General features: G+C 39.6%; 1 protein-coding gene across 2 annotated transcripts in view; it reads left to right on the top strand.

Annotated features, from left to right (window-relative positions):
* The window catches only part of VPS50 (VPS50 subunit of EARP/GARPII complex), a 180195-nt gene extending 172128 nt beyond the window's left edge, over positions 1-8067 (top strand). For both annotated transcript variants that reach the window (XM_054020452.1, XM_054020451.1), the window contains 2 exons: positions 388-577; positions 7332-8067. In XM_054020452.1, the coding sequence (XP_053876427.1) occupies positions 388-577; positions 7332-7451 (310 nt within the window). In that variant the 3' untranslated portion in view covers positions 7452-8067. The remainder of the gene's footprint in view (positions 1-387; positions 578-7331) is intronic.
* Positions 8068-12910: the final 4843 nt, after the last annotated feature.

Genomic DNA, 12910 nt, shown 5'->3' with positions numbered 1-12910 from the left:
TGTGCTGAGGCCACTGCCTGTCATGCTGACCAATGCTGTTTCATTGTTTCCTGGGACTCCCCTTTCTCTGTCTTTACCCACCTGTTGTCTCTTTTCTTATATTTAGACTGTAAATTCTTTGGGGCAGGGACTGTCTTTTTGTTCTATTTGTACAGCACAGTGGTCCATGAGTGGGACTCCTAGGTGCAATGGTAATACAAATAATAAACAGTGAAAATAATTTTGCATCTGGAAGAGTGAGGGCGTGAACTCTTAGCCTTCAAGTCAGAACCATAATTATATGCATCCTTATGGTTTTAAGGCCTAAGATACAAATGAATCCCACTTATCTCACAGATGTTGTTCACCTCCTTTTAGTCATTTCTTTTCACTTGTTACCCATTTTAGTTATGCCAATGTCAAGAAGTGTAGCAATGAAGGGCGTGCCCTGATGCAATTGGACTTCCAGCAGTTTTTAATGAAACTAGAAAAGCTAACAGACATTAGACCTATTCCGGATAAGGAATTCGTGGAGACCTACATTAAAGCTTACTATCTGACTGAAAATGACATGGAGCGCTGGATCAAGGAGCACAGGGTAAGAGTTGAATTTTGATACTTTTCTTTTATCAAGACTGTTTTTTTTCATGGTGATGGTATCACATTAATAACAATACACTCTTTCAGTGCTTTAGTGTGTGTGTGTGTGTGTGTGTGTGTGTGTGTGTGTGTGTAAAATATGTACATGGCTACTGATTTTCCATTGCACACATGGATCACCAAACATGCTTCAATCATTTTTTGTACCTAAGGTGCCATAATTTTCCATTATAAGCCTTTAATACATATAAACGCATATTCACAGATGGAAGACCAATCCATGTCTCATAATGGTGTGTACCAAACAAATATCTAGCTTATTAAGTGAAGAGTGTGACGGGTTGGATCACAGAAACCCCCTTGGAAGCTGCCAACTGATGTGCCAAGACTACTTCTATTCCTGTTTTCCCTGCCAGCTCAGGACTCCAGCACCCTGTCTTGCTGAGCCAGACACTCCCACCTGCTCCGACAAAGACCCAGGGTCTGAATTACCTGCCCCAAAGCTGCAGGTTTACCTGAAAACAGCTCACAGAAGTGTACTTGTCTTTAGCACTCAGATGCCCAACTCCCAATGTGGTCTAAACCCAAATAAATCCGTTTTACCCTGTATAAAGCTTATGCAGGGTAAATTCATAAATTGTTCGCCCTCTATAACACTGATAGAGAGATATGCACAGTTGCTTGGTCCCCCAGGTATTAATACATACTCTGATTTAATTAATAAGTAAAAAGTGATTTTTATTAAATATAGAAAGTAGGATTTAAGTGGTTCCAAGTAGTAACAGACAGAACAAAGTAAGTCACCAAGCAAAATAAAATAAAATGCACAAATCTATGTCTAATCAAATTAAATACAGATAATCTCACCCTTAGAGATGCTTCAGTAAGTTTTTTTTCCTCAGACTGGACACCTTCCAGGCCTGGTACAGCTCTTGTTTCAGCTCAGGTGATAGCTAGGGGATTCTTCATGATGCTCCTCTCTCTCTCTTTGTTCTGTTCCACCCATTTATATATCTTTTGCATAAGGCGGGAACCCTTTGTCCCTCTGGGTTTCTTCCTCTCTCCCCCCCCCCCCCCCCCCCCCCCCGGAAAAGCATCAGGTTAAAGATGGATTCCAGTTCAGGTGACATGATCACATGTCACTGCAAGACTTCATTACCCACTTGCCAGCACACACACATACAGGAAGACTCGCAGCCATCTGTAGACAATGGTCCTGGTTAATGGGAGTCATCAAGATTCCAAACCACCATTAATGGCCCACACTTTGCATAATTACAATAGGCCCTCAGAGTTATTTCATATTTCTAGTTTCAGATACAAGACTGATACATTTATACAAATAGGATGATCACACTCAGTAGATTATAAGCTTTGTAATGATACCTTACAAGAGACCTTTTGCATGAAGCATATCCCAGTTACATTATATTCACTTATAATATTTTTATAGAACCATAGACTGCACAATGTCACAAAGAGTTACTGTTAATCTTTTATGCATGGCACTAGATTACCTGTGGGAGGGAAAAAAACCCATTAGTCTACTTTATCATCTTCCAAATCCTTCCTTATAACTAATTTGTGCTGGGATGTCTACAGAATCCTGCCATTGCACTGGTAACAGCCTGGCAGGTGGTGAGCTTTATTGTGCACACAGCTAGTCTATACAAATATGTGCTCACTCATTGTTAATTCATCCTCTGTCCTTCCTTCCCCTTCCCATTTGATAGTTTCATCTCCCTCTTGCTTCTTCCCATTAGCCTATATTTTAAGTAGGATTGTAAAGCGATTAAAAAAATAATCGTGATTAATCGCATTGTTAAATAATAATAGAATATCATTCATTTAAATATTTTGGATGCATTCTACATTTTCAAATATATTAATTTAATTTACAACACAAACTACAAAGTGTTACAGAGCTCACTTTGTATTTGATTTTTATTACAAATGTTTGCACTGTAAAAAATCAAAAATAGTATTTTTCAATTCACCTAATACAAGTACTGTAGTACAATCTCTTTATCATGAAAGTTGAACTACCAAAGTTAGAATTATGTCAGAAAACCACTGCATTCAAAAATAACAGTCAAATTTTATAGCCTGCAAATCCACTCAGTCCTACTTCTTGTTCAGCCAGTCACTCAGACAAACAAGTTTGTTTACATTTTCAGGAGATAATGCTGCCCACTTTTTGTGTACAATGTCACCTGAAAGTGAGAACAGGCATTCTCATGGCACTGTTGTAGCCAGCAGCATTGCAAGATATTTACATGCCAGATGCACTAAAGATTCATATGTCCCTTCATGCTTCAACCACCATTCAAGAGTACATGTGTCCATGCTGATGACAGATTCTGTTCCATGTCAATCCATAGCAGTGCGGACCGATGCATGTTCATTTTCATTATCTGAGTCAGATGCCACCAGCAGAAGGTTGATTTTCTTTTTTGGTAGTTCGGGTTCTGTATTTTCTGCATTGGAGTGTTGCTCTTTTAAGATTTCTGAAAGCATGCTCCACACCTCATCCCTCTCAGATTTTGGAAGGCTCTTCAGATTCTTAAACTTTGGGTCGAGTGCTATAGCTATCTTTAGAAATCTCACATTGGTACCTTCTTTGCATTTTGTCAAATCTTCAGTGAAAGTGTTCTTAAAATGAACATATGGTGGGTCATCATCCGAGTCTGCTATAACATCAGATATATGGCAGAATGTGGGTAAAACAGGGAAGGGACATACAATTCTCCCCCAAGGAGTTCAGTCACAAATTTAATTAATGCATTATTTTTTTTGAGTGTCATCAGCATGGAAGCATGTTCTCTGGAACGGTGGTCGAACCTTGAAGGAGCATACGAATATTTAGCATATGCGGCACATAAATACCTTGCAATGCCAGCAACAGAAGTACCATGCAAATGCCTGTTTTTATTTTCTGGTGGCATTGTAAATAAGAGGGCAGCATTATCTCCTGTAAATGTAAATAAACTTGTTTGTCTTGGCGATTGGCTGAACAAGAAGTAGGACTGAGTGGACTTGATTTGTAGGCTCTGAAGTTTTACATTATTTTGTTTTTGAGTGCAGTTATATAACAAAATCTGCATTTTTAAGTTGCATTTTCAGGACAAAGATTGCACTACAGTACTCATATGAGGTGAGTTGAAAAATACTGTTTATTGTTTTATCATTTTTACAGTGCAAATATTTGTAATCATAAATATACACTCTGATTTGAATTACAACACAGGATACAATATATGAAAATGTAGGAAACATCCAAAATATTTAATAAATTTCAGTTGGTCTATTGTTTAACAGTGCAATTAAAAGTGCGATTAATCGCGATTCTTTTTTTAACTCAAAAACATTAATTGCGTTTAATCGCATGAGCAAACGGTGATTAATCGATAGCCCTAATTTTAAGCTCTTTAGATCATGGACTGTCTAGTTAATACATGTTTGTGCACAATGGGACCCTGATTGGGGCTTACTGTGTAAGCCTAATGTAAGCAAAACTAACAACCAACAGGTCACCCTTATTCAAGACCTGATGCTGGCAAGATTTGGTAAGCCGACCAGCTGCCCTGAGTCCAATAACCTAAAGAAGTAGAACAGAATGTCACATGCAAATTAGAGACACCCCAGCAGCATTGCATACATGTTACTTACTTTATTATTAGGTTTAGCATACATAAACAAGTGTCTATGCCACCCTCTCATTGCTCTTACCTAAGATATTTTATTGTGAAAATTACAGTAATAAATTGCTTATGCCACCCTAACAGTAAATACACACACTTGCTGATCAGATGTAAGAATTAAAGCCCTCCACAGAAAGAATAATAATAATAATAATGAAATCCCTTCTTGCCCTCAATCCTCTGCTCTCCAAATACTGTGGCAAACATATGGATCCTGCAGGTGTTAGCCAAAAGATTGAGGTCTAGATTGTAGCAGATCAAAAAGTGGGGAGTAGAAAGGTAAGAGCCACTCAAGCAACACAGTCCACAGGTGCATAAAAAACTCCTTCTAATCAATGGTGTCCCAAGTGGCAGTTAAGTTCAAGAGTGTGTGTATAAACATTTTCTCTGTATCCATTGTTAGAGAAGGCCAAATAATACTACCAGTGTGGTTCCTACCCCACACAAGATCTAAAACCTAATGAACCAGTATCTAGACCATCTGAGGATGCCACAAACTGCCTGAGTTGTCTCACCACCATCTGCTTGATAACCTTTACAAAAAGTAGCAGTTAGAAATAGGTTGGTCAGTAGTTAACAAACCTGTCAACATTAAGAGTTGGATTCCTGAACAAAGGTCTCACAGCAGCCTTTTAAAGAATAATAGTCTCCTGTCGACCTTCAGGAGACATTGACAGTCTCCACCGCACTGGACCTAGTGGCGGCCTTCACCAACTGAAAGGACATGGGATCATCTTGACGGTTGTAGTTTGAAGCACCCCTAACTAGCTACAACAGACAACAAAATAAAACCCTTTGGTACTCCCACACAAGAAGACTGTAGGGCAGATGAGTGGTCACAGCACTCTGTGTTCACTTGACAGGGATGGAACAGCCAGTCAGGGACAACTCTTTCCTTTTCCTTTGAGTCTGCTACATTGACAGCAGTAGTCCATGACCAGTTGTAACAAAGACAGTTGATCGATCAAGAGGGCTGGAGGGGCTTTTTAGAAAGCATTGCAATAATGAAATATGGTTGGTGGGCTGAATAGTGACAGCATAAGTCTAAAATACTTCAAGGGTCAGAACAAGAAGGAAGGAGAGGAAATGCTTAGCGAGGTATAAGCGTGTATATGTAGAAGTAAGGATACAAATAAGAAATGGAAAACTTAGGCTGAATATCAGGATAATCTCCCTGAAAAATCTAAACATTGTATAATACTTCCATGGGAAGGGCTGAGAACTCCTCCTTCATTTGGAGCATTTATAACCAGACCGGAAAATACACTAATAGAAGTATGCTAGAGGACAAGCCAGCACTGGCAGGGGAGGGTGGACTGGATGATCTACTAGGACTTTTCAGTCGCTAATTCTTGACACACTATGAGAGTCCAACATTTCTTCAGACTCCCTCTGATACTGTAAGTAGTGACTTTTGAGTGTACATAGTTTTTTCTCATGCCAGTTATATAACCGTACACTCCTTTAAGCCTGTTGGAGCGCTTTCCAAAATACTGTACAACCGCCATGCCTTCAAAGAGCCACTCTTATGTCCAAGTGGGTTAACAAGTCGAGGTTGGCTCATCAGTGAGTGAGCAGAATCTTTTCCCAGCATAATCATCAGCATGATTGTTGGGGGTGTTTCAGTCAAACAATGCCTGCCCAGTTCAGCCTCGTTAGTACAGACAGCAATGTATTCTGAGAAGGTGAAGCTGGTACAGTATTATGATCCAAGTACAAGAAAATTGCCATATGTTGACTACAAAATTGGAAAAATCTTCCACAATCCTGTCTAATGAGAATTTGACAAATTGGGACTTTGAGTTAGTTCCCAGGGTTCACACACCAGAATTTAAATAGCTGTGAGCTGGAGAGCATAATGGATAATGACATGCAAAGAAGTCCATTATATGCTGCTATTGGAACTCTGGGAAACAAATGGAAGGAAATTGGCCAGTTTTGTGGAAAGCTTTCTCACTATTAGCCTCCATCCCTTAATAAAGTTAAAAAATATCTGAAAAGTAGCATGGAACATAAAATGCACTGATTAATCATCCAAAATGAATGTTTATAATTAAGCTATAAATTTTAAGTTTCTCCATCTCTGCAAATGGATTTTTAAAACAAAGTAATAAAGCAAAAAAAAAAGTAAAAGACACATTTTTTTTTTCCTTCATCCAAAATGAGGAGCCAGAATCCAACTTACTATCTTAGCTATTTCTCCATCTGTGTTTGCATAGTATCTAGTGCTACTGCAGTCTAAACAATCAATAATTGTACTGTTTGGGGCCACGCACTGTTAGGATGAAAAGTCTTTTGAAATGATACATTGAATCTGTTTCAGGATTACTTTAAATCCAGCTAGAAGTTTGCTTTACTTGGGAGAAAGCAATGCATTTGCCTCATATCTTGAACTATGAGAAATAGTAAGCAGTCATTTGTTGACCTACATTGAATAATTCTCATTTGTATTTGCTGGTGGAGGTTACATTTTGGAGTCTCCTTTTCAGCAAAATAAAGGGGAATTCTGGCAAATCTGATGTTTTTACAGGTGTTAAAAATTCTATTAAAATTTTTACAATATTTTTAAAATTTGTTCTTTATCATACAGTAAAACTAATGTTGAAAATCTTATTGGTAAAAATATTAAGTAAAAGCCAAGTGGAAGTGAGAATTCAAAAAAAACAGGTCATTAATTTGTTAGTCACTGTTCCTTTAGCAAATTGTTGCAATTGTATTAAAGGTTTATCCAGTTAGCATATTTTTTTCTAAGGAATGGAAAATACATTTTAAGTGGCTTAAGATGTTTAAGTAGTCACAGAATTACTTTCTGTCCAATACTCTTTTAAACTGTAAGCATTTTCCATTATAATCTGCCATGTAGCAAAACACTAACTATTTTGTTTACAACCACATGAATATTATCCAGACCTGGCTAAGCTAGCAGCTTTAAATATATTTTTTTTTGTGTACCAAAAGCTTCTATACACTGAAAAATTGATCATTTTTTTTATTTAACTGCATATTTTTGTCTGGTTATTTGATATAAAATAATCTGCTTTATTTGGCCAGGAATATTCCACCAAGCAGTTGACCAATCTGGTGAATGTTTGTCTGGGATCACACATCAACAAAAAAGCAAGACAGAAACTGCTAGCAGCAATTGATGACCTAGACAGACCTAAAAGATAATTGGAGAAAGTTCCTTTTCTTGTGATTTGAACCTTCTTCTGTTAATATGCTGCATGCAGACCAATCTCTCGTGGACTACTGAGGACATCCTGTTAACAAAAATATTGTGCATGGCCTTTCTTATTTGTGTTGGAAACACTTTGAATCAGTCTGGTATTCTCAAATATAACGTTTATAACCTCTAGTCTTTTCTGTTTCTTTTATTTTCCTGTATTAAAAGGACACTATTATTGTGCCGGTTGTTCAGCTGTATATTTTGCAAAAGGGTATACTATAAGTAAATCAAAATTACAAGGAAACACATTGGCTTAATATATAGTTGGTGCATTTTTGGTCAAAGAACCACTTAAAATATGATACTTTTTCATCTTACACCCTTCCACCTTTGGAGCTTGTGTTTTATTATGAACACATGTAAAGTGAAGGAAAATGTACAGTCTCTTCTAATGATGAACCTTGTATGTGGATTAAGAGGGCAAATCAGCAAATTAATATTGTAATATCAAGACCATAGTCTTCATATAGATTTTAAATGTAAGTTTATTTCAAAATTGTCATATCAAAATAATTGACCAGAAATTATGGGAAGGTAATAAATACTGTACACTAATATGAATTGATTTGTGAGAATTCCTTTGCTAGTTTTACAACATGTTATGTAGTTTATAACAAAAATCAGTACAGTTCCCCCATAACCCTTTTCCCCCTCTTCCTCATTCCCACACAATAATGCTAGGAAGTAGGAGGAATGACGTGCTGGCTAGAATACTGGCCTAGGACTTGGGTCAGCTGGATTCTACTCCCTGCTTTGCCACAGACTTCCTGGGTGATGATGGGCAACTCAAAGTCCGTCCCTCTGGAACAGATCCTCAACTAGTGTAAGTTGTCATAGCACAATGAAGTTGTGACAGTTTATACCAGCTAAGGGTCTGCCCTCCTGGGCCCGTTTCCATGTGTGTAAAATCAGAATACTTCCCTGTCTCACAGGTGTTGTCTGACTAAATCATTACGTACTCAGAAGGTGCTCAGGTAGGGACCGACCCATACAAGAATCAAGATAGAGATTAAATTGACTGGAATAAAAACTTTGTCAATGAAAAGTGAGACTTAATAAACTGTGTCCCAAATCAGTAAATATTTTACTCCATGTATTAACTTTAGACTTGGCAGAATTCTATTTTAATACACATTAATTCATGTGATGTGGCGAGAGTTTCTGCCTCAACTTTATACTTCATGTTAAACCCTTAATTGACAACACAAGAGTGTCAGTAGATATGGAAGCACAGTAGTAGTCAGACACTTTTTGTCAGAAAATGTATATGAGCTAATTGTTACTTTTATTGTTAACCTTGCTTTGGAAAGAAAAGAGTTTGAGCATCTGTGTAGGAATTCAGCAGAAGAATGAATTTTATAGTCTAAATAGAATTTTGGAACTTTAAAATTTCACACAGACTGAATAACTCTTGACTCCTCTCTCTTTTCCCTACCACAAAAGAAATAGGATTTACACCCGAAGTTGAGCCCATACAGTATTCATCATCCTGTCATCCAAAATTCCATTCGCAACTTCTAACGTGAAACTTTCACTTAGATTAAACCATTTTTTACCCTCATCAAAAAACAATTGCAGTTCAGTTCATTTTGAAATTGTGGTCTCTTGTGTCAATGAATCAGCCATAAAGCAAGATCTTGAACAAGGAGTTCTTGGAATAAATAGAGCTGGTTCAGAAAGGATCATTGTAAAATTTCATCCCTGTGGTTAAAATAAGGCACTTGAATATTTTTACTGTGGTCTATTGCATACAAATATTTAATGTCTTTTGGCTTAATTTAATTTGCTGCTGTTAACTTGGTGGCTACCAGCCAAAGATATAAAAGACAATGGGAGGGGGAGGGGGGAAGCAGCACCATCAACCAAGCTAATGGGCTTTATTTTTATAGTAAATTAATCTGTGCATCAGCTAATTATATACAACACACACAAACCACGTTAAGAACATTAAAGTTGCAAAGTCACACCTGTGCAACCTCAATTTGACCCTGTTGCTGCTGCTGTCCTTCTGCTTGGTTGCTATGGCTGGGGAATTTGTGGGGGGGAGTGGCAGGACATCTTCCCTCCACCCCATCCGTTCCCCCACCTCTCCTAGTGTCTGCCTGCCTGCCCTGGGGCTGCAGCAGCATTATTGTTGTATTCCTTCTTTGAAAGCACATGTGGATGTACATGCTCCCCCTTGGACCTTCTTTCCCCTTTCCACCTCAGCTTGCTTCAGGCTGCTGGGCCTCTTTTCCTTTCCTCTGCCTGCCCTCCTCTCTTGCAGTTTGCTGCCCTGTCCCCAGTTTCCCCTCATGATTCATTCATTTCCCACCCCCATTTGCATGTTCCCTTCCCTTTGTAGCCTGCTTCCTCATGCCCCCCCTCGTGGTTTGCTGGCACCTCCTCCCCCACCGCCCATCATCTGTTATCTCCTTCTGATGTGCTCCCTTCCTCTCCCTCTCTCGTATGCCCCCTCTCTGTCTCTGATTGTTGCCTGCCTCCCTCAGACCCGCTTGCCTTGTGCCCCCACATATACCTTCACATGTGTGATTTCCACCCCATTTCCCTCTGCTTTTGTTTAATTCCCCCACTCACTGCACTCCCCCCTTACATGCCCTTTCACTCCCAGTCCAGCCAGAGGAACCAATTCCCCCCATTACTGCAATCCCCCTTCGCCCCTTCATTTATGTGATTAATGCCCCAGTTCATATTTGCAATCTCCCACTCAGCCTCATGTGAGCAGTTACCCTCCATTCCTCCCCTGGCCCTATGTTTTTATCATTCCCCCTCCCCCCATGCCCCGCTGGTTGTTCCTGTCACTTGCCCTTCAGGCCGGATCCCCACACAGCCACAGGTGAGGCTTCTGCTCTTGAGACTTTGTCCACGAGAGGGAGGAGGAAAACAGGCAGGGGGACCTCCAGCCACCATTGATGTCTCCTCTGCCGCGCCTCCCCCCGCAGCTTTCTCTCACATCTACCCCCATGGCTACCACCAATATTTCTGTCAACACCATCACCCTCCCCCCGCTGGGATGATGGTAGAAAGAGCGGGCAGAGATTCCACTGCCACAAACACCTCTACCACTGGTGCCTGCTTGGTCAGCAAGGAGGGCCAGGGCAGAGAAAAGGGCAAGAACTCCCCCTGACAGGCTCCTACGGTAGTAGGCACTAATGCTGTGGCCACTCCTCCCCATGCCATCCCTTCTGCCAACTCCATGGGCACCTACAAACTGAGTTTTTCTCAAAGGTGGCCAAATTTGGGCAGAATGTCACAGGGTTGGCAAAAGGCCACCACCTGACAAATTGAGTCTCTGCTCCAAAGCATTGGGGAATTGCAACTTCTCAGTATAACACCTGTAAGAATATTTTTAATGTGGAAAAACAATGTATTGTTCCCTAACCTTTTTCCCTATCCTAGGAAAAAGCTCAACTGTTTTTGATAAATCTTTCCAGAAAATGTCAGCCTAAAGCAGACAAACAATGTGGAAAAGTTCAGCCCAAATGTTTAAATTTTGGCAAAGTTACAAATAGCTGAAGATAGGATCTTATAATGGGAAGCATCGAGCAACCTTAAAAATAGGTCTTGTTCCCAGCTCCACCTAGAATACACAAAATAACCTTACAAAAATTGAAGTTGCAAAGTCATACACGCAAAAATTAGGAAATGCCCAAATTAAGGTTGAATTGAAAACAAGGGTAGAAGGAAGCTGTAAAGGATAAAGCGTGGGTGGAGTGAAAGGAGATAAAGGTGAGGGTTTAAGGTTGCCTTTGGCTTTGAAAACTATGCAAGGAATTAAAATTTGATGTGAAAGGCAAGGGAAGGAGTCAATGGATAGATGTGAAAAAAGATGAGACAATTTGAGCAGAACTTGATATTGTGTCAAACTGTAATCCAGGTTAATAAAATTAAAAATATAATGGTCACAGGACTAGGGAGATCATAATCACTATTTGAACAGATAATAGGTTATTAAAATGTGTTCTAGAAGTTCTAGGTAATGGTAGAGTGCTTTTTGTAGCATGAATATGTTAAAACTCCGTGAAGCTGGGGGGTTTAAGAGCTCTCCCCCATTCAGGGTGGATGTAAACACCACGAAGCTCTTTTATAGAACCAGATAGCTGAAACAACAGGGGCTTCTGGACAAAACACCACCACATGCCAGGCTGGAGTAGAAGCTGAACCATGTGCCCCAAGCAAGTTCTTCTGTGATCTGATAAATCCTGGGGAAGGGGATTGATTGGATTGGAGCAGTTGCCTGTGTGTGAGAGAGAAGCAGGAAAAACCCAGAGAAGCTGAGAGAAGTAGTAGAAAACCAAAGCTACAGCAAGAAAAAGCACAGTGAACATGACCCTTTTAAAAAAAAAAAAAAAAGCCAGGAGAGTTTGAGAGCATTTGGGTTAAGTGCTGGCTGAAAAGGGACTTGGAACAGTGAGCAAAGGAACTGGCTTCTGCTGTGTTTAGGGAGTCAGGCCTTTGTATGTTCTTTTAAATAAACAGGTTTGCATCCAAGAAATATCTGATTCCAGCATCATCAGTTTTTCCTCCTAACCAAAGCAACCTGCTAGACCCCAAATTTTGTTTAAGTACTCAGGTCAAAAAGGGTGTAACAGTACCTACCTACTTTTTTAATGGCTTTTTTCCCCAAAAGAAAAATATTCTTCAGAAAATGCCTGGAGTATAACAGTTGAAACCATTTGTGCAGAGAACTCTTCACAGTCAGTCCATTAAAGTTTTCAAATGAGTTATACTAAACTTTCCAATCAAAATAGGTCAATGAGAATCATTCCCTGTTTTGTCTTCTGGAATGGATCCAAAACAAAAATGAATTGTACTTGCTAAGCACCCTAAAGCTACTTTGTTGTCAGCTTGTCACAATGTGCCGTATAAAAATAATAAAGCCAAGAATAATTGCACTCCTTTCCCAAACTGTTGCAGAAGATGACTAAATTTGCAACTGCTTCCCTTTAAGCATAACGGGTCAAATGCATTCCTGGTGGAACTCCATTGCAGTCAGTGAAGTTACAACAGGAATGAATTGAGCCCAATAATTTTAAATATTTTCCACTCATTTATGCAATGTCTGAGTCCTGTATATAGTGGAGAGTGTCTTTTAAGTTTAACACTATTCAGGAGGGATTATCCTTATTTTCATACGGTGAAATTCACCCCCTGAGAGCGCATGCTTAAGGCCTTCCACAGCATGGCAGCCTAGCAGTTGTACTGCGCAGTTGGACTAGCTGCACTGGGGGGGTATCACTGCACACCATGGATGAAGGCTCCACTTTGGCCAGCAAGTTACCCCACACATCTGCCATCAAGGGAGATGTTGACCAGGATTTGGGCTATCTGTGGGTAATGATAGGGGGTGAGAGAGAAAAATTTCATCCCATTGGTTCTGAGAGAATCTTCACCCCTTTTGGTT

The sequence above is a fragment of the Malaclemys terrapin genome, chromosome 2 (genome assembly GCF_027887155.1).
Source record: "Malaclemys terrapin pileata isolate rMalTer1 chromosome 2, rMalTer1.hap1, whole genome shotgun sequence".
Lineage (NCBI taxonomy): Eukaryota > Metazoa > Chordata > Testudines > Emydidae > Malaclemys > Malaclemys terrapin.
Note: the sequence above shows the minus strand (reverse complement) of the source record. Positions and strands in the feature narration are given on the sequence as shown.